Below are 25,804 nucleotides of genomic sequence, written 5' to 3'. Positions count from 1 at the left end.
CAGATGCCTGGGTAAATATTTGCTTTGGAGAGGACGTGTGTAATGAGGGAAATCGATTTTAAAAGCCCTTATTTACTGTCAGTTCCAAAGGTAGCAGTGCCAGGCTGCTCTTGTGAACGTGTTCCAGTGTTTGCTCTGATGGGGAGGGTGTGAAGGGCATTTTCTGTTTGCTTCTGGTTTTAAAAGGAGTGCTTGAGGATATTCAGGATGGAATCATAGAATGGTTTGGGTTGGGAGGGAATTTCAAGCTGATCTCATTCCACCCCCCTGCCATGCTCAGGGACACCTTCCACTATCCCAGGTTGCTCCAAATCCTGTCCAACCTGGTCTTGGATTAAGAATAAATAAGAAATACAGAATATTTCCTGGATCATTTTGCTACTTTATGCTGCTCCTATTGTACTTTGGCAACAATGCTGCTGTTTAAATTTCCTTTATTGCTTACTCAGCAGTTCTTGGAGGAGGAGTGCTTTAAATCTGTATTTAAATATTTAAATTCTCAGTATTTGGTGTGTGTCTGTCCTAAATACTGTACTTCATTCTTAAAAAATGAATACAGTGATGTGGGAAGAACGAATTCTTTCCACCACTGCTTGGTGGGACTCCCTGTCATGTCAGGAAGAGGCCTGATCTGGCACTAAATCCTCCTTAAAGTAAGTAATGATCTGATGAAAGCTGCTTTGGCTGGAATGTCAGTGGTTGTGGTCTAATTCTGAAGGGAAATCTTTTCTTTAAATGAATGTTTAGAGAGTGTGGAGGGCTGTGACTGAGCCAGGGTGCAGGAACCATTGAGCACCAGCTTGAAGAATCTGAAGTTTGTCATGTCCTGCGTCCCAAAGTGCTTCTTAAATCATAAATCCATGAGTGGGGTCAGCCCTGCTGTCATTTGCAGGAGGAGATACCAGGAAAATCAAACCAGGATGCAGAAAATATCTGTTTAAAGCTCTGAAGACAAGCAGAAGAAATCTTTTCCAAAAGGAATTTTTTTTTTTTAACATAGAGGGTACAAAAATGTGAGTGAAGGTACAAAAAATGTGAGTGGAGGTTTCTAGCTATGAGAATTTTTGATCTTGACTTTTAATTAGCAGTAGGATAACAAACATCTTAATTTTTCTGTAATAATAGTTTTTCTGTATTTATATAGTTTTTCTATAATAACCATGCTTGAGCAGTGTGAATTTTTAAAGAAAAACTCATATATGGATACTTCAACAATAACAACATTTTTCCTTTTCAAATCTATAGATTGTTGTTGACTATAACAAAAATTCTTAATTTAGAAATAGCTTGAAATATTGATTTTAATTCGGGCTGGTGGGCTGAAATAAATCACTGAGTTATGCTGAGCACACCTTGGGTTTCACAGAACTATTGCTCCACCAGTCCCTCCTTTAATTAATGCCTGGAACTATTGTTTGGAATCCTAAATGCTCCCAGAGGCTCCAAAGGATTCCTCCAGCAGGGCTGAGCAATGCAGGGCGTGTTCCTCAATTGTTCCTCGGCTGCTTTAGGAATTTGGATGGGAGAAGGAGTTTGGCTGTTCCTCAGTACTCCAGGGGTGGATTTCCTGCTCCCTCCTCCCTGTGTGTGTCCTGTGGTAGGATTGCTTTGGAGGTAAAGATTCCTTAAGCTTTTTTTTTCCCTCACCCCCTAAGAAGCTTTAGAAATCTCAGGGGTTTTTCTCCTCCCCCCTCGGTTCTTCCTCTCCTGGACTTTTTTCACTGTGGATCAGCAGAAATGCAGGTGGCTCTCAGGTTGTCTATTTTGAGTTTAAAATATGTTTCTTGCCTGGTTTCATTGAGTGGAGCAAAGCAAAGCAGCACCTTCCAGAATATCTGTGCTAAGTCCCTCTGATATTGGGAAACTGGGAAGAGCTTTATCCCAGGAAACGAGGAAGGAGTTTCATTAAAATCCAGACATTTAATCTGTTACATAAATGTAGGGTTATTCCTGTGCCTGCTAAATTTGATGGAAAAAATGCTTTTCATCATTTAAAGTGAAAGAGATTGTATCCATCCTCTGTTCTTTTTTTTTTTAAATAATTATATTTAAATTTAAAGAAGTATATATATAAAATATAAATAAAAATAAATAAAATATCTTTAAATTATATATTTTTAAATTATTAATAGCCTTCTTTTGTGCTGAAAATCTGGATTCAGAAAAAAATCTGTAAAAGGAATGAAGTTCTGCTTCACTCCTGGGAAATACTCCCCTTAGAGCATCCCTAAGATGCTGTTGCTGCTCTGTATATTCTGGCAGAATTCTCTTTCATTCCTCTGAGCCTTTGAAGAAGAGATCAGAGACTTTTAGATTTGCCATCTACAGCAAGAGATTTGCCTCTTCAAGATGTCCAGCCACCCTCTTTGCTGAATGCCCAGCACTGCTTAGCAGGCAAATAGAAATAAAGTTTGGGAGAGTGGCAGAGCCCTTTTGCCAGCACCACCCCAGGAAATGTTTCATCCCTCAGTGGTTTGCTATCAGCACATTTTACTCTTGCTCCTTCTAGACACCCTGGGTGAGGGTTGCAGAATTCATTCCCCTCGCTTAAAGAATTTATGTTGGGTTATAAAATCTCATTTTTAGTTCTTTCTTGCAGAAGAAAGAGCTGAGAGTGTGGTAGTTCCTGCAGGACAGCTCCCCAGTAACTCCCAGTGGATGCTGGGGTGGATGTGAGGGAGTTCTGCCCTCTCCTTTCAGGGACTGAAAGTGCAGTTTTGGTTAAATCAGTGAAGCCTTTTTGGGTCAGTTTGTCGAGAAGGTTGAATCAGCTGCTCTGCTCAGCCAGCACCGACTGAACTCTGCTCAAACTCCTCTTCTCCAGCTTCCCAACCTGGGCAGGTTTGCTTTGGAACAACTGGATTTTTGCTGGATGTTGAGCCACAAGGGGTTTTCTTAAAGAATTGCTGGTTTTTGTGGCCCAGATTCATCCTTTGTGACAAAATAAAAGCAGTATTGATACCCTGTGTAGTGAGAGAGAATTCAAGATGGAAAAGGATCTCTTGACTGATGGCCAATCATCCCTCACTGCTGCAGGCAAATAAGGGTATTTTTCTCTGGTTTCTTGTGAATATTTTCATTTCATCTCTAAAAATCCTTTAGAAACTGTGCAAAATGAAATGGTGCAACTTGATGGTTTTCAATAAAATCCTTTCCCCCAAAGCTTTGCCTTAATGACTTTGTTGGCCCTGAAGATCTCTGTGCTTGGATAATTCCAGGGAGCACATTATGGCATGTGAATTGTAAAAGTATTTTTGGGTTTTTTCCCTACCCACTCTCATAACCTGAAAATGGAAGCCATGAGAGATACTCAAAAGCAAAAACCAGAAATAAAGCTCCTCCCAACCTCCATCTTGTCAGCAATTTCTGACATACTGGGAGCAATTGGTTTTATTTTCCAGCTTTAAACCAGGGACAATTAATGCTCAGATTAGGAGCTATTAAATATTCCATTGCAAAATGCATAATTTTTATTTATTTTGGAAAATGTACCAATTCTATAGAGTTGCATCCAATCAGGTTTTATTTCACCTTAAGGAAATATTCTTGTGTAGTGCTGAAACCAAATTTACTGGGGAGAGGAAGGGATATAAAACAGATATTAAAAATCTTTTGGAGCAATAGTCCCTCACTCCTAATCTGCCTCTGGGTCTAAATAATTGGGTTTTTGCTTGACATTTGTCACCTAGTTTCAAAAACTTCAGCCTCTTGTTCCTGGCCTTGTTTCATCTCCAGCTGCCAGTGACCACTTAAATAGGATTCTGGATTTATGGCTGCCCAGGGAAAAGTAGGATGTTCTTAATTTAGACTTCTTAAGCCTGAGCTGGGATGCTGCTGGTGGTGTTCTAAAACCAAGTTTACTGAGGCCACGCTTTTTAAGAGATCCAATCCTGTTATGACCAAGCTGGGATGTGCAGGTGTTGTTTTGGGTTGTGCCCACATCCTTCCCTTTCTCCCTGTGCTCCAGGAGGGGATGGGAAGATGGGATGGGATAATGGCATGGGGTGGGCTGGGATGGGATAGGAGGGATGGATGCCCTGATTTCAGTGACTCAGACCCTGATTTCAGTGACTCAGACCCTGATTTCAGTGGCACAGATCCTGATTTCAGTGGCACAGACCCTGATTTCAGTGACAGAAACCCTGGTTTCAGTGACACAAACCCTGATTTCAGTGGCACAGACTCTGATTTCAGTGACACACAGAGCTGGGTGTGACCTGATTTCAGCAGCACTGCCCCAGGTGGGTTCCGGAGCCTGCTGGAGAGAGGAGATGCTGAAAGATGCACTTTCACCAGAAGGGCTTTTATGGATCTTGGGACATGCCAAGTCTTTAACCTGAACCTTGAAAAATTCTGGGAGCAATTTGCTGTAGCTGAATTAATGAGTTTAATATTTGCAGTGATTATTCACGTTAAGTTGACTCCTTATTTAAAACCAGTTTTGTTTTAAATTGCCTCGGCAAGTTTGTGTTCACTCATCTGTTTCTGTTTTGTCTCCCCTTTTGCTTGGAGTAGAAAATAATTCAGAGGAATTGCTGCTTTGGGTTTGACACAATAGGAAATTTATGAAATCCAGAATGGTTTGGGTTGGAAGGGACCTTGAAGCTCATCTTGTCCCAGCCCCCTGCTATGGGACACTTTCCACTATCCCAGGTTGCTCCAGCCTTGAACATTCCAGGGATGTGGCAGCCACAGCGTCTCTGGGCAGCCTGTTCCATTCAGAACACTCCTGTTTTTAAAGGGTTTGCTTTTTATTTAATAATTATTTCTTTAATAATCTGTTCTGCCTCTCTGCAGGTTGGAACACATCCCTGCCCTTCCATCTTAGTCAGGGAATATAGGGAATATCACCCAGCAATGAATCTGGCTGAACAGCGTGGAGAATTCCTGTAGTTTGAGGTGTTGAAGGAATGTGGCAGACTCCTGTCAGATGTCATTTGACAGCTTGATTAAATCCTCTCATCATACATTTATTTTTCTGGTGCTGAGAGTGAAGGTGGGAGGTGCCACTTGTGCATCCAGACTTTGTAGTGACACTGAATTATCCAACTGTGTCCATTCACACGGGGCTTGGCATCACCTGAGAGAAAAATGCTCCCAACAAAACAAGCCCGAAGGATGGGTTGAGTGTTAAATGAATTTCAGCAGCTCTCAGTCTGCTCAGTGCAATCAGAATCCTGCAGGAGGGCTGAGCAGCTCCACCTTGTCACATTCATCAGTGTTATCAACTCTCTTCTTGTACCTGAAAGATTCCTTCATTCCCAAGGGAAAGGTGGATTACACAATTCCTTCTGGATTAAACAGCTTGTACTTGCCTTTCCATCATTTGGCTTTTAAAAATTATCCCGTTTTATTTGAGTGGTTTTTCACTGGCAGACTGACAGATGGGATCTCTGCCTGCTTCCCAAGTGAATTGCTGTCTGTTTCTGAGTCCTTACCTTGATATTATTTCAATTTTTCAAGTCACTTTTGGTTTTTCCCACCTTTGTAGGTTACTGAGTGTGTGAGGAAGCAGCTTTTCATTCTGAGCAAATGTGACTGAGAGCCGAGTTCTGGTCTTCAGAATTCCACCTGCAAATTAGAAAGCCTGATACTAAAGAAAGAAACTCAGAAATAACAAAAACAGCCCCAAAACCCAAGCACAGGATTCTGAATGAAAATACAGTCTGATTTTTATTATTAATGCAGCTCTCTGTGTCCTGTATTTCACTTTAACTCAGCCAGATCTATAACCAGCTAGAGAGGCCTTTTAATAGAGCCAAAATATAGGAAATTATCAATAGATGTGTCTGGGAGCTGTCCCAGCCTGGCCAGGCACAGATGGTGCAGCAGAATCCTGCTTTAGTGATTAACTGAGCCTCCAGATGATTTCCTTGAGCAGCCAGCCCTGTGCTCCCTGCAAGAACAGATCCCACAAATGTGCTCCTGGAGGGACTGGGACCCCCAAATTCCCAGCCAAGCAGGGCTCAGCAGGTCAGAATTGATCTATTGAGTCCCATCTTACATAAACATCTGAGTTAGCTGTCATGTGCTGGGGATAAGGGATGCTTTGTGTGCCACCATCCCGCTCCTAAGGCTGTCACCTTTCTGCTGGATCCTGGGAATTCTGACCTTTCAGCAGGATGAGGCCCATATGGACAGAAATCTTAGGTAAAGCTTGTCAGGTTACTCCCAAGAATGGGGTTTTGAATTTCCCTTAATCCTTTTCAAAAAAGAAAAGAAAAGTGCTGGCAGCTCTTTAATGTGAATGGTTTTATAACACTGCACAGGCTTACATGGAAAACAGCAGCATTCCTATAGTTTGCTTTTTTATTGAGGCCCGAGGAAGAACTTCAAATGGACATTTTCCCCTTTTACTTTAAGTAAAAAGGAGCTGGAATTACCTTTCAGAGTTAATGAAAGCAAGTAGAATGAATTGCTGGGAAGCCTAGAAGTGGGAAGAAATGACCTGTGTGCGTGTGAGCCCATGGTATCCGTGTGGGGATCCCAGAGCTGCTGCTCTTGGGATCTCTGGCAGCTCATGGAGCTCCCTGCCAAAGCCAAGCCAGCCCTTCCCATGCCTGGCTGGGAGTGCAGAGCCAGGGAAAGGCTTGGAGTGGGATGCAGTCCCTGCTTTCAACAGCTTTTCCAGGCAGGAGTGCACTGGGCAATGAGATCAGCAAATCCTTTGTGTGGAAATGGAAGAGCAATGGAATCGAACCCATTTTGCATCATTTTCATATGAATGTCCCTCTGCCATCAGGCTCCTGGTTGTTGTGGAATGCAGGGATGTGAGCAGAAATGAAAAAGCTGGGATGCAGGAAATGCAGGAAATCCCATTTCCCCCCCACAGTTCAAAGCCCAGCAGAGCAGAAGGTTCCTCCCTGCTCCTGCTCCAGGTGCCATCTGTTCTCAGGTGACTCTGCTGGTGTCCCATGTGTCCCAGGCTCTGTTTTTAAACCAGTTAGGACTCCTTCCTTCTCTAATCCTGCTGCAAAACTGCTCTTCTCCATCTGCATCTCAGATGCATTCATGGCCAGTTTATACCATGAATTCTTGCCCCTTTATCTGAAATAGTTTTTCCTCTCTCTGGTATTTGCAAGCCTGAGGTATTTAACAACCATAAACTGCTCCATCTTCTTCTGGCAAAGATAAATAGAAAACATTCTCTGGGCTCCCCCTCCATCCTAGTTTAAAATCATCCATTTTGGGTTAGAATGATTAGAATTAGTGCTAATTTATCACCTGTATTAGGTGAGTGGCTGGGAATTATCACATGCTTTAATCATCATATTTTTAATGTAATATATTGGAGAGCCTGGCAGTGACTGTTGGAGCAGTAAGTACTCATCAACCAGGCTAAATTTAATTATTTTATATGAGAAAGTGTGAAAGAGTAATAGAATTGAGCTATGAGTAGCATCTTAATTGAAGTAAGGTTGGCTTGAGAGCTTCAGGATCAGGAGGAATCATTGTGGGTGATAAATTAGTTTATGTCTTTAGAAGCAGATGGGGTGGGAGGGCACCTCGGGGTGTGGTGGGAAGGAGGAAAGGTCATTCCTTGTTTATGGAGAGTCCCCTTCCTTCTGGCCTGCTGGATGAGTAAGTTCCACTTGTTTTGTGATGTCATTTTGGCCTGAAACTTCAGGAGAGTGAGACAAGACTGTGAAATGTTTGGAGGATTAAAGTAGTGATGAAAAAGTGGTTTTCAAACCAAATTTGGCAATCTCATTTTCACATGCCCAGCTGACCTGGTAGGAAGAAACTTGATTTCTTGGAGCTTGACACGCTAGTTTGAAACATTCAATTAAATGTATTAAATGTCAATATATATCTTGCCAAACTAATCATCAGTCCAGCCACTAAATACAAACTTCCTTGCCAAAGCGAGGTAGAATTTCTGTGTGAATGATTTGGGTGCTAAGGAATTGTCTGAGAGAGGGTGAGCACAAAATTGTTTAATTACTGTATAGTGCTAGAGCTGCTAGTGGTGTAGGATGGGAATTTCACATGCTCCTGGAGTGAAAACATCGCTAAAAGATGGTTTGTGTGTTGAGAAATTGCATCTTGTAGCTGTCAAGGTTGACTGTTCCTTGAAGAGGATGGGAGGAGATACCCCAGCCAACCCCAGAAACCGACCAGCACCCCCAACCCACTTAGCAAACTCTTCTTTAGCAGAGAATGATCCTGTATTTGTGTAAATTTGGAGTCTGAATAGCTGGTTTGTTTATCCCCAAGCCTGCTCAGCAGTTAAGAATAGTTCTTTATCTTCCCATTAAGACTGTATTATTTTACAGAAAAGTGGGTGGTATCCAGTTTTACCCTGATATTGGCCCACTCCCAGCAGATCCTTACTGACACTGGAAGATGGAAGAAATACTCACAAATGTTTCCTTCAGCAATGAATTTTTCAGTCAGGAGCTCTGACACACTCCAACATGAGCTGGGGGTACTTCTTGATATCACGGCCCTATAAAAAACCTTTGATTTTCCAGGAATATTTTTCCCTTAAAGCAGCTGAACTGCCATGCAGAGCTCAGTGATCCCCTCACCCTTGGCAGAAGCTTCACCTTGTGAAAAATGCCAATCACTTGTTTTAAAAAGTTTAATAGTAATAAAATGGTTATAAAAATACTAATACAGTTAGAGTAATAATAATTTGGACAATTTGAATTAGGACAATATGAAACAATAGAACCAAAGAGTTATGGATGTCCAGGCAGCACAAGCCTGAAAAAGAATCCACATTAACAGAGGATGAACCCTTAAAAACAACAGCCTGTTGCATATTCATACACCTCATCCATGATGCATCAATTCCATTCAAACACAGGATTCTGGCTGGTCATTGCCAGCCTCTTCCTCTGAGTGCTAACAGCACCTTCGAGGTGGGAAGAAGTTCGTTTCTTCTGATAATGGAGCAATAAATTCTTTTTCTCTGAGAGATTGAGGTGTCCTGTGGCTGCTGTCTCACTGCAAGTCCTTTCTTAAAAAAACTATCCTACATAGCATAGTTTCTATTTTAATATTTTTTATAACCTAAAACTATATTTAACACACCACTTAAGAGAATTAATACAGCATTACTCTCTAACACAACACATATAATATTCATTTGAATATTTGCAAAAAGCCAGTCATTAAATACACATTTTTTAACAATTTCTTCACCCTGGGGGAGCTCTGGTACCAAACACGGGGTGCAGGAGCTGAGCCTGCCCCATCTCCTGCAGTTAGCTGTGACGAATCTGTGCCCCCATCTCCTGCAGGGTGCTGTGCTTGATTTATTAAAAATATGGATATTGATCTAGTACTGATATCCAGCTGTGACAGACAAAAACTCTCTAACAGTTTAGAGTTAGAAAGTGTCTGTTTATTGTGGGATAGTTCCCAAATACACACTGCCATTTACAGGTGATTACAGAGCCCTTTTATCCATACAAATATTGAATACCCAAAATACAACTGCATGTTCATCACTTTGGTACATCCCATTCCCTGCTTCCCATGGGAATTAGTTCAAAAGCTTTAAGCATGTGCAGTTTGTTCCTTGAAATGGGTGGGTGGTCCCTTTCATGGGGAGGGGTCCCAAAATGAGGAGGTAAATGAAATCTTCCTCATTCTGACCTTTCTACCTTCTAAGTGCAAATATGACAAATGAACCCTTGGTGGAACTCCCATTCCCTGTCCTCAGTTGGTTTCAGCACAGAGGAGGCCACAATTGTCTTGTGTTCCTAAAGCTGTTTACCAGTTTCTGTATTCTTCATTAGAAACCCAGCTCACCAAACATTGTGTTGACAAGCAATCAATTATTAGTGAACTACTAACTCTTAACTTCATCAAGGCCTACCTTTATTTTAATTTATTTTAATTAACTCCACTAAAGCTTATCTCTAACTAAAATCTTAGCTCCTCCAAAGTTTTTAAATTCTTTAAAGTTGATGTCTGATGCTGAACGTGCTTTTGGCTTTTGTGTCCCACAGCGACCTCCCCGCGGGTGTCCTCGGAGCTGGAGCAGGCGCGGCCCCAGACCAGCGGCGAGGAGGAGCTGCAGCTGCAGCTGGCGCTGGCCATGAGCCGCGAGGTGGCCGAGCAGGTCGGTGCCCCCGAGGTCTTCCAAAGTGGCCATGCTTGGAGAGCTCACACTGCAGCCTGCTCTGCTTGGGATTTTATTTTATTTTATTTTATTTTATTTTATTTTATTTTATTTTATTTTATTTTATTTTATTTTATTTTATTTTATTTTATTTTATTTTTAATATTATTCTTATGTTATTCATTTCTTATTTTTATCTAATTATTTTCTTATTTTTATCTTATTTTTATCTTATTTTATTTTTATTTTGTCTTATTTTATCATATTTTATTCTTATTTTGTTTTATTTTTAAATTTTATTATTTATTTAAAATTGTATTTTATTATTTTGTTTTATCTTGTTTTATTTTTATTTTACTTTAATTTTATTTTACTTTCTCATATTTTATTTTTAATTTTTATTTCATTTTTAAATTTAATTTAATTTTATCCTTTCCTTTCCTTTCCTTTCCTTTCCTTGAAATTTCCTTGAAATTTCCTTTCCTTTCCTTTCCTTTCCTTTCCTTTCCTTTCCTTTCCTTTCCTTTCCTTTCCTTTCCTTTCCTTTCCTTTCCTTTCCTTTCCTTTCCTTTCCTTTCCTTTCCTTTCCTTTCCTTTCCTTTCCTTTCCTTTCCTTTCCTTTCCTTTCCTTTCCTTTCCTTTCCTTTCCTTTCCTTTCCTTTCCTTTCCTTTCCTTTCCTTTCCTTTCCTTTCCTTTCCTTTCCTTGAAATTTCCTTGAAATTTCCTTGAAATTTCCTTGAAATTTCCTTGAAATTTCCTTGAAATTTCCTTGAAATTTCCTTTCCTTGAAATTTCCTTTCCTTGAAATTTCCTTGAAATTTCCTTTCCTTTCCTTGAAATTTCCTTTCCTCTTTCTATTTTTATCTTATTTTTTTAAATTTTATTTATTTTATTTTATCTTTATCTTATTTTTTCTTTAATTTTTCTTTTATTATTTTTTTATTATATTTTATCTTACGTTCTCTTCTTTTATTTTTATTTTATCTTATTTCATTTATTTTATTTTATTTATGGCAGCTTGGCTTTGCTCCAGGTAGAATCTTGTGTGTGGGTTGGTATTTTTTTTATTATTATTCTTAAAATCTCTTTTTAAAGTAACTTCAGCCTCCGAGCTGTTGAGACTAGTGGAAGATGCCAGTCACTTTGAGAGAAGACTTTGTGTGGGAGGATGTTAATCATCACATTACTGAAGATGTTTTCAGTTAGGAAGAGCTGAAAGCATGACTGGTCCTGAAATCTTCATTAATGTCAGTGAATTCTGATTCCAGTGGAATTTGGAACAGTCTGTTCATTTGGTGGGAGTTTCTGGAACAGGAGGGTGACCTGACACAAAGTGCCAGAATATATTAAAAAAATTGCTTTAAGGAAATTGACTCCTGATCTATCACCTGAGTAATGTTACTGTGCTAATTCTTGGGAGCTTCATTCTGGATTTGGAGTAAATTTGGATAAAATTACTGCATTTTGATACATAACAAAGTCAAATCTCAGCTCTGAGGGAAAATCCAAGTCAGCCATGCTGAGTGCCTGTAATATTTTAGAGGATTCCTGTAACAATTTCGTTTACAGCTGTATGTGAAGCATGAGTGCTTGGAAGGGGAAACTGTCACCCAGTAAACTTTATCATTATTGAGCAATAAAGGGAATGGAAATATAAATCAGAACCTAAGCATTTGAAGTAGCTTCAGAAATGACGAGCTGGGGGATTAGTCAACTTCTGAGAGACATGATGCAAGCAGAGCTATTTAAAGGAGTTGAATGTGGCATAAACATTGTAGTTAGAGATGTTTAAACCTTCAAATTACACCTGGAGCTGGCAAGGCTTGATCCCCTTGGTGCATCTTGCACCAGTGTGGAGGGAAGTGAACAAAAGCAAGGGAAACTTCAGCTGGGTTCCCTACAGCCCTCAGTGTGAATGCTGAAAAAACATGATGCCAATTTAAAAGTTCTCTGCTGTTTCTAACAGAATTTTGAAAAGAGTGAAACAACACCAGGGGAAATCCCAAGCAGCAAGTGAGCGCAGCAGGGTCGGGGTGCTGCCGAGGCAGGAATCCCAGGAGAGCTCCGTGCCTGGTGTGTGCTGTGTGGAGATTGCAGCCTGTGGAGCACAGGGGGCAGGGCTGGAGCCCTGCAGGGAGCAGCAGCTCAGAGCAGGCTGTGGTCGGTATCACCAGTGTTGGTTTCCTTTGCAGGAGGAGCGCCTCAGACGCGGGGACGATCTGAGATTACAGATGGCTCTGGAGGAGAGTCGCAGAGACACAATTAAAATTCCCAAAAAGAAGGAGGTAGTGCCTTGGCCTAAGAAATTCCCGGTTTTGCTGCCAAAAGCTGAAATACAGTAACACAAACTTAGCTTAATACTGAGCTCTTTCGTGCTTTTGGGTTTGCTTTGTCGTGTAGCTTAAAGCTTCTTCCGTGTGGGTTAAATTTGGAGCTAGTCACTGCAGGTGTGTAAAAGGAAAAATAATAATAATGATAATAATAATAATTGCTTCTTCACTCTCACGGGTTTGTACTTCAGCCTGGCAAGGCTCTTGAGTAAAGCTCAGCTTCTTCTGCCCTCAGCACACCACCTTGTTGGACCTGATGGATGCCCTGCCCTCCTCGGCCCCGGCGCCCCCCAAAAGCGAGCCCTGGGGACCTCCTGCTGCCGCTGCTGCTGCCAACCAGACGGATCCCTGGGGAGGATCCACGGCTGCAGCCCCTGCCTCCGACCCCTGGCAATCATTTGGTAAGAGCAAACTGCCAGGAGCACTGGCATTTCAAAGGTTTTGCTTTTTAACCTTGAGCATTTCAAAGTTCCTCAGTGTTGTACTGGTGCATGAGTCCATTTTCATTCATTTCACTCAGCTCCTCATTTCCAAGCAGACAGTTGCTTTTTTTTAAGCAGTTGGGTTTTTGTGTGGGCAGTTTGAGTCCTAAGGAAGAGGAGAGTGGCACTTCTGTTGTCTTTACAGCAAAACCAACTTGTCCAGCTCATGCCTCGCTGCTGGTTGTGTCCAGTGCCATGGGTTTAGACTATTCCCAGAATTTAATCTGATATTTAGGCAAGGTGCTGAGCTTAGGAAGGCCATCAGTCTGATTTATCACATCCTGAGTTGCTCCTAGAGAATTGTAGTGTGTTTGGTCAGAACCAAAAGGATTAAATTACTTAAATGAAGATTTTTTATAGCAGACAAAAAAATTCAGGTTGCCATTTAAAATACTTAGTGTTCAGTAGGATTTCAATGATAAATCCATGGAATATTTCTGAAGGGAAAGGTGCAGTGTTTCACATTTTAAAGAGTAAACCAAATTTTTGTGTGGTATTTTGGGGGTTTTTTGTGTGTGTTGCTGTCTGTGTGGTGGGCTGATGTCTGGGTCAGCCACAGCCTGTCCAGGGAGTTACTGCTTTGAAAGGAATGGATGGTTTCTCACAGTGTAACAGTTGGAGCAAGAGCTGGATCTGTTTTTTTGGTTGGAAGTTTTGACTTTTTTAAAGGGCAGGGAGTTCCTGTGCAAATCTTGACAAAGCTTTTCCGTGAAGATTGACAGCTTTGTTCTGCCAGTTCTGCTTCAGGCTGGTGATTCTACAACCTCTGCTCTAAAGTGCTTCCAGGACATTTGCAATCCACACACCACCATCAGATTCCTGATGAAAAATTGAAAGTTTAATGATGAAATGCCTTGTTTGGGGATTTTTCCCCTGCTCATGATGGCATTAAAGGCACCTACAAAGCTCCTGGGCCAGCTGCCAGGTCATCATTCCAAGTGTCACCTGCTTTATTCTTTGGTGATAGGAACTGAGAAAAAGCCCAGATTTTGGGCCCTAAGGCCATGCAGTTTATTTTTCCATGGCTTAAAGCAACCAAAATTCCCTTTCCTCAAATCTCCAGCCTGATGTGTCACCCTCTGACAGGATTTTCCTTGTACCAGTTCCAGCTGTAGCATTTCCTCAGTGCTTCCCAGCTTTCTTTCACCACAGCACAATCCCTGCTCCAGCCTGCTGGATTCTCCCAGGAATAGTCTCCAAGATGCAAGTTTATGAATTTGCTGGTAAAAAATGACTCATGAATCTGCATTTCCCAAATCCTGCCAGTGCTGTGGTGTTCCAGTGGAGCTGATGGAAGCTCCAGGAAGGGATTTTCCCGAGCGCTCTGGTTTTGAGTGCTCCTTTTAGGGAAGAAAGGACATTTTGGGAAGCTGCTGGTGATGGGAGATGTTGTCATTAGTGTGGCACTGCTCCTAGCTCAGCACTGGGGACAGATAAAGGAAATGGGAGTGCTGCTGTGGGAATAATGGGGCATCCTTGGAGAGTTTTGGCATTTCCTGCACCGGAGCTGTACTAACCACGTGCCTGCTGCTGAAACAAAGCCCAAAATTCCAGCTGGAATTTGTGCCACTGTGTGCAGCATTCCTGATTTACAGGAATATTGGGATGCCAAGGGGGGGGGTTGAATGGAGTTTTAAAAGCTAAAATAATTTTCAGTTGTAATTTGAAACCTGCAGGATATTGAAGATCAGAGTTGTTGCATATGGGTGATTCTGTCCTGCTCTCTTGGGTTATAAAATCCTCATTTGGAAATTAAACCTTTGGTGATTGAATTTGCAGGAATGAAGAGTTGTCAGCATCTTCCAGTAAAAATGAGAACCCTGAGCATACAGGCATTGGGTTCAAAATAATAAAGGGGTATCAGTGGGCAGCTTAGATGTGTGTCAGGAGTGCTTAGAAATGGGAATAAAAATGCACAGCTGGCTCAAGGGAGCTGATTATATTTTATAAAATAGCAGTGGGATCAAAAGAGTTGGAAAACATTCCCTCTGAGTCTTACAGATTCCTTTGTCCAAGGGTTAATGTTGTGTATCTCACACCTTTTACCTTTGGGCTTTTTATAAACTCACTTTCCCCTGAGTTCATAAATAGACCCTGTGATTTAGGTCACCTCCAGCCAGGGATTGTCACTTGTGGTGGCAATGTCAGCAACAAAGGCAAGTTTATTTTCTTGTTGGAACTGCAGGTATTTGTATCCAGGTTCAGAGAGGGGAATTGTTTATTCCTGCCTTGCCCAGAATTTCCTGGTGCTGTTGTTGGTCAGAGTGTGGTAAATGCTGGGAGTGGCTGGTGCTGAGCTGCTGCTCCCATTAATGCTCAGTGTTAATTGGAAGGAAAGGCTCCTGGGAGGGGTCAGTGTCCAAGGAAAGGCTCCTGGGAGGGGTCAGTGTCTGAGGAAAGGCTCCTGGGAGGGGTCAGTGTCCAAGGAAAGCTTTCCAGAGGGAAGCTACACTGACTTCTCTTCCTGCTGATTCTTCTTGCAGGTGCCAAACCAGCTGCTTCTGTTGACCCTTGGGCAGCACCAGCAGGATCCACAGCTCAGCCTCTGGCCAAAAATGTGGATCCTTGGGCTCCTGCTCAGCCATCTTCTACTGCAGCAAAATCTTCTGTGGATCCTTGGGGATCAGCACCTGCAAACAAACCTCTCTCTACTTCTGGTGAGCAATATTCTCATCCCATATTCATTGTACTTGAGTAATGAGAAGAAGTCCAAATGGTTTTCTTGCATTGTGTGGTTCAAAGAAGCTGGACAATTGGCAGATTTGGTCTTCAAAATTAAAGGGACTTGTAATAACCAGCAGGAAAAAGAAATTTAAATTTAATTATTCGGACTTCCAGCTCTGAATTCGAGGTGCTGCTTCCTGCTCTGTCCCTTCTATGTCTCCTCCTGGTATTTGTGGCTGCCTGCTGAGCACTTGGGACTGCTGCTGCTCTTGGGTTTTATCTTTAATTAGACAAGGACTTAATTTCTGGCAATGAATGATACTCTAATTTCACCTTTCCTCATGATAAATAGCTCTGCAGATGGATGTCTCTGCAGATGTAGATTGTCAGGTTGAGCAGCTCGGAGGAGACTTTTAGAGGTGCAAATGAAGGTTTGTTCCTTCAGACTGAGGGTGTGAAACCCTCCCTGAGCCCTGGTAAAGATGCAGAAGGTGCTGCTCTAATTGTCTTTTCATGCTCTGTAACTAATACAACCTTGATGAGTGCTAATACCTGGCATTTTCATATTGGCACCGTGGCTAAAAGTGTCCAAAATGCATTTTCTGCTCATCATTCATCCCAGAATACAACAGACAAAGGAATCTGAGTGCTGCAAAAACTTCTCTAAGCAGCTTTTCCCTGGGCAAAGGGCAATAACTGGAGCATTGTGAAATGAGCTTTTAGCTGTGGTGGCTCTTTGTTCTTGATAAATATTGGTTTTATATTCAATTTTCACCTTCTCTTGGGGTTTGTCATCTTGTGCTCTTCTTGCTTGAAATGTCCTGAAGGTTAAAAGTAAACTGAGAGAACATTTCAGCTAATTACAATTAAAGCTGTTCAGGAGTGTGATTGCTGATCACTTAGGTGTTGTTTTTGTGCCTCCAGTCTGAGGTAAGAGTGTGTCCACATTTGGACACGGTGATGTTTCATTGATTGCAAGCTCTGGGTGAGCGCTGGTGCTTCAGCTAACGGGGCTTTGCCATCTCCACAACCTCTGCTCTGGCATTCCTCCTCCTTTCCACTTGGGAAGCAGAAATAAAATCATCACTGGTGGTGTTTTCCTTGGGAGCCGATTAACACTTGATAGTTGAGGCTGTAAATCCATTTCTGCTCTCTCCTTCCACAGCAAGATCTGCTTGTCTCTAATGCAGACAGTCACTCAACCAAACCCCAGCGTGCTCAGGTGTGCCCTACACTGATCCAAAAGCAAACTGCTCTGGTTTAGTTGTTCCATCTGTCAGGAAGGACAATTCTGTGACATTCTCCTTCTCCCAGCTCAGAGTAGGAGCACTCCCAGCTGCTCCCCTGGAACCTGTGGTGGCTTCTTGGTAACAGGAATGGGTCAGGAATTGCTTCCAGGAGGATCAGCTGTGTGATGCAACTGAAGATGTGTTAATGACAGGGCTGTCTTGTTGTTTTGAACAGGAAGTACATCTTTTGACCTCTTCAGTAATTTGAATGGTACAGTTAAAGATGATTTTTCTGAGTTTGACACACTTCGAACTTCCAAAAAGCCAGGTACGAATCAAGTTCTTAGCATGTGGACAGGTTGGGTAACAGTCACGGCAACAAATGTCTCTGTTTGTAAATTTTATTGAACAAAAAAGTCAGTTTTCACAAAGGGAAGGAAGTGATGATGCAGCAGTAAAAGCTCCTTGTTCCCATTTTGGCCTGTGCATGAACTCGTGGGGAATGGGCCTTTTGTAATCCCTGCCATTGCACCGTGTGACCTTTTGCTGCACTGACCCAGAAATTTGTTGGACTTCCTAATTTCCAGTGTCCAGCATGTTTGGAGCAGGGCTTATGCTCAGAGACTCAACCAGAACCATGCTGACTGAACCTCTCACATGTGTAAATTCCAGTAGGAAGATGAGAAAATACCTTCTATGAATACTCTAATTTATTTTGCCTCTGGTCAATGGTCAGTAAATCGAAACTGCCAGACCCTGTCAGTGCTGTGGTACCATTGCTCTCAGGATGGTTCTGCCTGAAGCACAGCTGGGCTTTTTGAGGAGACAACCCTGGGTGGAATCCAGCTAGGAAGGGCACAGCAGTGGTGTAGGGCCAGGGCACGAGCCAAGGCTTTGGAGTATCTGTTCCTTGGAGCCTGTGAGTCCCACCTGGAGCAGCAAAGCTGTGGGAATTCCAGCAGTAGAGCACTGCAACTCTGACTGTAGCTTCTTCATGCTCTGCTAAAGGACATTGACCTGCTTGCATGCTGAGAGGGTGTAACAGCCTGAAACGCTGAGCCCTGACTAACACAAACTTAGCATAAAGCATCTCTGCTCTCACACCCTTCAGGCTTCTCTCTGCCTGGCTCTGTGCATTAACCAGGAGTTGTTTGTCCCTTTGTGTTGTTGCAGCTGAATCAGGTTCCACTCTGCCCTCTCAGCACAGTGGTACCACGAGTCCTGATCTCTTTGAGTCCCAGCACTCGAGTGGGACATCAGGCAAGCAGAGCACGGCCCGGAAAACCCCGGAGTCCTTCCTGGGCCCCAACGCTGCCCTGGTGAACCTGGACTCTCTGGTGTCCAAGCCACCACAACCTGTTACTTCTCTGAACCCATTCTTGGCACCAGGTTGGTTTCTGCACAATCCTTCACGTTTCTGTTTGAGCTTTCCCTTCCTGCAGGGAAGCTCTGCCCAGCTCGGTGCTGGTGGGGTTAGAGATGGGTGATTTGGGCTTGGTTTTCTCGGTTACTTCAGCCAGCAGATCATGAGCAAGAGCAGGAGGGTCTCAGGGAGGCATCCTGGGCTCACCCAGCACAGTGGCAGTCCCTGAAAACACAGAGTCGCTGCTCTTGGTCTGCAGCTGAACTTGATTCCAGCAGTTCCCCTCACTCAGAATTATCTGTGTTAGAAAGTTTGGGGTTGTTAAAAATGGCTGAACTTCAGCTGGATTTTGTCAAAACAGGTAAGATTGCCTTGGGAAGGTGACAGGTAGGAGTTTCCTGTGGAAGAAGGTTGGAATTGCCCTTTTCCTGGAGCTGCAGCAGGCACAGGAGATCTCTGACTGCAGCCTGAGGTCCCAGAGAGCAAACTCTGCAGGGTAGTTCAGTGAGCTGCTGGTTAGTCTGTCTTAGGCTGCCACAGTGAGCCAGTTTTGATCTGAAAACACATTCTCAGTGTATTTTAGAAGAAAAATTGGCCGTTGCAGTTCTCCTGCAAGCTGGGTCTGTAGAAGTGAACCCTTGCTTGGAGCAGATTGAAATGGTGACAGCAATCATGGTGGCAGATGGGTTTTTTAAAAGCTGAATTTGCACTGATGTTTTCCTCTGTTGTTCTTAGGGTGAAACTTGGAAATGCTCTTTCAGCATTTATTTTCATCACGCTTCCCATAGAAGAAAAAAACAATTTATTAAAATCCCTGAGTAGGAAAAAAGCAGTGATTCTGAGCAGCCTTGGCAGTGATCAGGGAGAGAGAGGAAATCTGTGTATCTGCCCTTCCCGGGTACTACAAAAAGTTTGTGAGGGGTCACTGGGCCATCCAAATAATCCTGGGCTTGTACACTAAAAGGAATTTGCAGGGCTGGCAGCAATCCAGAGAACCTCAGAGGCTGGGAAAGTTGTGCTCTGCTTTTTCGAGCACGGCTGTAATTCGGAAACAAGTTGTTTACTTTGGGAATTCTTGTCCCAGCTCGGTGCCAGAAACACGAAAATGGAGGTGGCTGCTGGGAGCTTGGAGCAAGCACACAAATCACAGAATCCCAGGATGGTTTGGAAGGGACCTTAAAAACCATCTCTGCCATGGCAGGGACACCTTTCACTATCCCAGGCTGCTCCAAGCCTGTCCAGCCTGGCCTTGGACACTTGCAGGGATCCAGGGGCAGCCACAGCTTCTCTGGGAATCTGTGCCAGGGCCTGCCCACCCTCCCAGGGAAGGGTTTCTTCCCAATGTCTGATGTGAGCTCACTCTGCAGTAAAGGAGCACAGAGAGCCTGCAAAGTAGCATATAAAACATTCAATCAGTGATGTGGATGTCGTGGTTAGGGCTTTTGCAGGGAACCAGATTTGGAACCTGTGTGGGACTCCAGTCAGGGCTGTCGGAGGTGGGAGCTGTGGGGCAGATGCTCCTCGGGGTGTTTTGGGCATGGGGATGCACACAGGGAGCGTTCTTTGCCAGGAGAGATGACTGCAGCTCCCGGTGTTGACGGCGGTGCCTCACTGTCCCTTCTCTCCCACGCAGGCGCCGCTACGGCAGCGACTCCAATCAACCCCTTCCAGGTGAACCAGCCTCAGCCTCTGACCCTGAACCAGATGCGAGCGAGCCCCGTGATGGGCAGCAGCCCCTCCTTCAGCGCCGTGCCCCCCCTGAGCATGGAGCCAATACCTCTGTCTTCCATGGCCCCCGTGCCCGTGGGCATGGCGCCGCTGCCGGCCATGGGCACCCTCCGGATGGGCCAGGGGCTGAGCATTGCAGGATCAATGCCCCAAGCTCTGCACAGTACAGGAATGCCGCCAGCAGCCTCCCAGGCTGCAAATACAACTAACCCTTTCCTCCTATAAAGACCCAATTAAAGGAACTTTTCTTTTCTTAGTGTTTCCAGGCTGAAGTCCTTCCAGCGAAACGAACGTGGCCTGTGTGGACTGAACGGTGTGTGAGAGACTTGGAAGTAGATTTGCAGTTTACAGTTATGATCTTTGAAGAGTTGTCTCTACTTACCAGTTAATCTAAATCTAGTCTTTGCTACAGATGGTACCTTACTTTGGCTTGTTGAGCATCATGTGAAATGTTCAGACTTTTCACCAAAGTTAGATTCTGCCCATTTTTGTTACTTTGTTAATCATTTCAAACACACTTTCTAGGGAGAGAACCCGCCACTGGAAAACTCCCTTGGCTATTTTGTAGATGTCAGATCATGTGCTGGATTCCTGAAGTTACTCTTCCCCTGCATCTGTCACTTCCTCTGCCCGTAAGATAGACCTGAGATTCCGAGTGCTAGTGAATGTTTTGCACATAACTACACACAGTTCTCGACTGTTGGTTCACCCATAGTCCTTACTCTTAGAAGAGACCGACCCGGAGGGCCCAGGGGGGCTTGGTTTTTATGCATTAAACATTGCAAACTCGCACTGCTTTGGTATCTCTGAGGTGTGACTGACAACAGCAAGCTTGTCTCGAAAGGAAAATAACACAAAACCCCAGACAAAACACCCAAGACCATGCTCGAGTTGTGCTGTCGTGTGCAGTGTTGAATTCCTACACTACTCTAAGGACTCCTGGAACTCTCTGTGAGTGGCTGCACTCGTGCTGAGTGAGTGTCCTGCTCTGTGCTTGTCCAGTACCAGCTTCGTTTGGAAGTTTTTTCATGTGTATTTTGTTTTTATTTGACTTACAATGTGAGTTGAAAGAAAAAAAAAATGGAAAAAACAAAGAAAAGCAAAAAAAGAAAAAAAAAGGAGATACAGTGGGACAACTTTGAATTCAGTTTCACCGGGGCAAGCTTTAAAACTAATTCAGGCTTAACCTTGCTATATGCAGTTACTCTTGTATACTTTTGCACATATTTTGTTTAGTACAGTTTCATATTTTGAGTTTGCAGAGTTACCTAATAGTCCTTTTTTTGCTAATTTTTATAATGTGGTTCTTATTTAACTGTCTGGTTTTGATAGATTTATCAAGTCTGGCTGAAAAATTAAGATATTGGCAAATGTCATTTTTATGGTTTTAATGCCCTCTTATTTATGGTTTTCGCTCTTTGTTTCTGTAAAGAGAGTTTAAAAGGGAAGATTAACACTAAAATATTTACTTTTAAATGAAGTATTCATAATGCAAATCAAAAACAAATCCTCGTGACTAATTATTTTTAGATGAATTGAATTTGAGCATAACATGATTTAAGACTACATTAAAAAGAAAAAACACTAAAGTCGCCTTTCCCTTGATTTGTTCCCATTTCCCAATCCCCAGACTGGACAGACTTTTAGCCTTGATGAAGATTCCAAGAGAGGCTGTTTGGTTTTATTTTCCTTGTAAAACTTGTGGAGCTGTTAAAAATCCTGATGTACAAACAGAACTTGTTTGATTTTATCCACTGATTTTTCCTGTTGGAAGGTGCACTCCGTTGGATGACTGCTTCCATGGCCAGCCCTCCCTTGGGAGCTGTTATCCCTTTTCAATGAATTTTCATGTCTGGACTCCTCACCATGCTCAGGGGTTCTGCTGGAGCTCCAGCCTCTCCCAAAAATCCGTGGAAAAGGATTTTTCCTGCCTGCAGGGCACCTCTGAACGGACTTGGTGGCCTTTCCTTAATTGAAGAGGGGGAAAACAGAATTTTTCAGGGTTGTGTTGAGGTGGAACAATTCCCTGTGGGGCTGGAGAGGGGCTGGATCCCATGGAAGGACTCTGGGATCCACCTCCTGGTGGGAAGGGGAGGCTGAAGGATGATCAGCTTTAGGGACACAGCCCCAGACTGGAGCTGCGCAGGTCAGGGTAGCTCTGGCAGTGTGGGGATGCTCCTGTGCAGATGTGGGATCCTCTGGATCCTCTGGAACTGGCAAGGAGCATTCCCAATCCTTGTTTTTACAGAGGAGGGAAGAGGATTGCTGTCCACACCCAGCCTGTCTTTAAAAACAAAACAAAACCCCATTCATGTTGCCTTTCAGAGCAAAGAAAAATACTTTTTCTGTTGTTGTTGAAGCTATTGAGAAGTGTAGAGCAGGAAGGGTGTGATTCTTGCAGATGGGGGGGAAAGTGCTTTTTTCCAGCTGATCTGTGACAAGATTCCTCCTGGGTTGTTTTCCCAGTTGGATTTGACCAGCACTGGAATCAAGGTCACTCGGGGTTTGTCCCTTTGTCCCCTGAACTGCAGTGGGATGGGGCATTGTCTGTCCAGCCAAGAGTCCTGGCCACGTCCTGGGGAACTTTTCAGAGGCAAGATGAGGTTGATAAAAAATATTTAAAGTGCTGAAATAATCTGCAGTTGGAGCTGTCACTGTAAATTTGCTCTGGGAGGGAGCCCTGGCTTAATGAAGCTGTTGAATGGCAAATCGTTGCTTTTCCTCCCAAGTCACTGCCCCCAGAACTTCATCCCTTTTACAGGAAATGGAGACATTTATGGCACAACAAACCCCCACAGCCCAAATTCTGGTGCTGGAAGTCTTTAGGCTGAGACTAACCAAGCCCAGATCCCAGCCTGGCACAGGGCTTGTGGCAGGAGCTGAGTTTAGCAGGGGAAAGAGCTGGTTTGGTAAATGTTCTGGGCTGGGCTGTGTCCCCAGGGGGTGACACAGGGGGGGTCACTGTCCTGGCTGGGGATGCTCTGAATGGTCCAGCTCATTTTGTGATGATTTTCCTGCTTGCCAGGATAATCCTCGCTCCCTCCTGGCCCTCCCACATTTCTGGAGGGTGTTCGTGTGTCCCCTCTGCCCCATTTCTCCATTTTTGCCTCTTCTCCTTCTTTTTCTCACTTTGCAAATATCCAAAGGGCTTTTTTTTCTTTTTTGGTTTTTAAAATGTTGGTAGCCCAAAATAGCCTTACTGGTCAAATTGACCAAAGAGAAAAGTGTTAAATATCTTGTTAAAAAAAATAAATTAACACACACTCCTTGGCATAATTTCCCCCTAAATAAGCTCAGTTATTTATTCAGTTTTATGCTCTAGAGAAACTCAGCTCTGTGGAGGGGGCAGGGAAGGGAAGCCCTGGTGGGTTGTGGTGTTCTCAGTTTTTGGGAAGTCCTGTAGCCAAGACAGCTCTTGTTCCCCTTGTGCCCCTTTGCTGTTCCAGCTCGAGGTGTGCTCTGTGCCTGAATATTGCACAGGTGGGGAGAAAGAGGAGATTGCTTTTTCCCAGCAGAATCTCACACAACTCTTCCCCTCCAAGTGTTCCAATATTTCCCAAACTGCTCATAACCCCAGGAGCCAGCTGCTTTTTCTGGATTTGTGCTGACTATTGCCATTATTTACTGTATAAATAATTTATCATTTGTACTATTGTATCATAATGTCTGTATCTTTGTGTCATTTTTTTTCTCCCCCCCAGCAATGTCACAGATGTGATATTTAAACGATGCCATCAGAACAGTGGAAAGACAAGGGGTTTGGAGGTGACTGGTCAGAATTAAAATTGTATTGCTTCTATTCCAGCTGTGTTGCTTTTTCCAAGCTTCTTCATGGTGTTTGTTCCTCCCATTCCCACCCAGGCCCTGCTTGGTAGAGGTTTGCAGGAAGCTGATGGGTTTGGGGTGAGCTGATGGAAAGTTTGTGGCAGGAGGATTGAGGGATGCTGTGGATTCCTTGGATGTATCCAGGACTTTCCCCAGGACAGGCTGCTCTGGCTGGGAGAGAGGAGGGGTTTCTATGGCTCACTGATATCAGGCTCAGCTGAGACCTTACTGACTCAATAAAAATGGAGATTTGTTGTGTTGCAGGTGACTGAATTCCTTCTTTCAACCACGCTGCCCCTGGAACAGCCCCTGGAGGGAGCAGTGCCTCGCTGGAGGCTCTGGATTTGTGTCCAGGCAGGAATGTGGGCAAGGTGCCTGTGGAAGGAGGGTTGGGGAGCTGGGACAGCATCTGGGGAGTCCTCACTTCCCACTTTTGTAGCTCAGCCTGGGCTCTGTGGCACGGATCACGTGGCTGCTTCCAGCCTGGCAGAGACCCAGGCCAGTAATCCTGGCTGCTTTAATTGAAGGGCACTTCATTAGCAGGAGCTGCCTCTCCAGAGCCCCTCCAGGTGCCCTGCTTCGTTTGCAGCCAGTCAGGCTGATCACCAATCAATGATCACTAATTAATGCTGGAGATGGGACTGTGGGAAAGGCAGCTTTGGGGAGAAAACTCTCTGCTTTGGTTTCAGCTGGGGGTGCTGGGGGAAGCTGCTGCCCCAGGAAGGCTCCAGTGTCCCTGGAGGAGCTGGGGCTGCCCTGGAGCCCTGGAAGTGTCCAGGGCCAGGCTGGGCAGGGCCTGGGGCAGCCTGGGACAGTGGGAGGTGTTGGGGTTGGAAGTGGATGGGCTTTAAGGTCCCTCCCAACCCAAACCATTCTGGGACTCTGATTCTACTCCTGCCTCTTGGAACTGCACGTTTTCAGCTAAATCTGCTCGCTGTGGAAGTTGTGGTGACTGATCTCTTCTAGAGGATCTGGATGTTGCTGGGTTCTGGTGAATTCGCTGGGTTCTGCTGGCAGTGTGAGCCAGGGGTGCCTGAGCTGCCCCAGCCCGTGGTGAGCAGAGCTGTGCCCATGGTTGAGCTTTCTGCTGACCTTGCAGAGCTGCTCCCCCATCCCACATTTCCTCTTCCTTTTCCTCTCCAGAGGAGTGAGGAGGATTTGCCTGCTCTGCAGAGGAAGAGGACTGGATAAGGATTTATCTTTTGGCTTCCTCTCGCCCACGCCAAAGATTTTGCTGAGGTTTGTGTTGCCTCTTTGTGCTGGGCTGAGGGTGCAGCTCTGCCCCTTTGCTGCTTTTCATGTGGGGAAAGGGCCGGGCCCATCTCGAGCTCTGGCTTTGGCACAGCCTCTGCAACACCCTGCAAGCTGCATTTCAGGGAACCAGTGGGATTTGTGAACCCCTCACGTTCAAAATTCTCGTATTTTTCAAGTTGACTTAAAAGGTCACCTTTTCCCTCTTTATGAGTTGGATTTCCTAAGGAGCTTTGTTTGTCTGGGAGCTCGGGATTGGGAATGGTGAAGAGCTGGTGTGGGATGTGGTGGTGGCAGTTCTGTTTTGCTGTTCATTGATTGTACCCTGTAATTGTTGAAGCTGAGGAATGGAAGATCCCCTTGGTGCCAGGGAGGTTCTTTGGCAGGGTCTGGTGATCCATAGGGAATTGGGAGGAGGTAAATGAGGATACCCTGGGGGGACACAGCACAGCCTGGGGCTGTGCAGGGAGAGCCCAGAGCTGGACTGAGTTGAGGGACCCTCACGGTTTTGTGAAATATCTCCCTGAGAGATTAAAGAAAATCCCACCCCTGCCATGGCAGGGACACCTTCCACTGTCCCAGGTTGCTTCAAGCCCCATCCAACTTGGCCTTGGACACTTCCAGGGATCCAGGGGCAGCCTCAGCTTCTCTGGGCACCCTGAGCCAGCACCTCACCCTCACAGAGAGGAATTTCTTCCCAATATCCCATCTAACCCTGTCCTCTGGTAGTGGGAAGCCATTCCTTGTGTCCTGTCACTCCAGGCCTTTGTCCAAAGCGTTCCAGCATCACCTGTGTCCTCTCAGCCCAGCTCACATTGCTCTGCCTGAGCTGCTCTTGGCACTTGTGGAGCAAACA

General features: G+C 44.3%; 1 protein-coding gene across 3 annotated transcripts in view; it reads left to right on the top strand.

Annotated features, from left to right (window-relative positions):
- The window catches only part of EPN2 (epsin 2), a 43,187-nt gene extending 19,302 nt beyond the window's left edge, over positions 1–23,885 (top strand). For 2 of the 3 annotated variants that reach the window (XM_084216691.1, XM_084216692.1), the window contains 7 exons: positions 9,963–10,075; positions 12,269–12,361; positions 12,642–12,807; positions 15,372–15,545; positions 17,017–17,109; positions 17,955–18,170; positions 19,778–23,884. In XM_084216691.1, the coding sequence (XP_084072817.1) occupies positions 9,963–10,075; positions 12,269–12,361; positions 12,642–12,807; positions 15,372–15,545; positions 17,017–17,109; positions 17,955–18,170; positions 19,778–20,097 (1,175 nt within the window). In that variant the 3' untranslated portion in view covers positions 20,098–23,884. Of the gene's footprint in view, positions 1–9,962; positions 10,076–12,268; positions 12,362–12,641; positions 12,808–15,371; positions 15,546–17,016; positions 17,110–17,954; positions 18,171–19,777 lie in introns of all 3 variants that reach the window. The other variant, XM_084216693.1, reaches the window with a different exon arrangement.
- The last annotated feature ends 1,919 nt before the right edge of the window (positions 23,886–25,804 follow it).

Source organism: Fringilla coelebs (genome assembly GCF_963513975.1).
Source record: "Fringilla coelebs genome assembly, chromosome: 16".
NCBI lineage: Eukaryota > Metazoa > Chordata > Aves > Passeriformes > Fringillidae > Fringilla > Fringilla coelebs.
The sequence above is the reverse complement of the archived record's forward strand: the minus strand, read 5'-3'. Positions and strand labels throughout refer to the sequence as shown.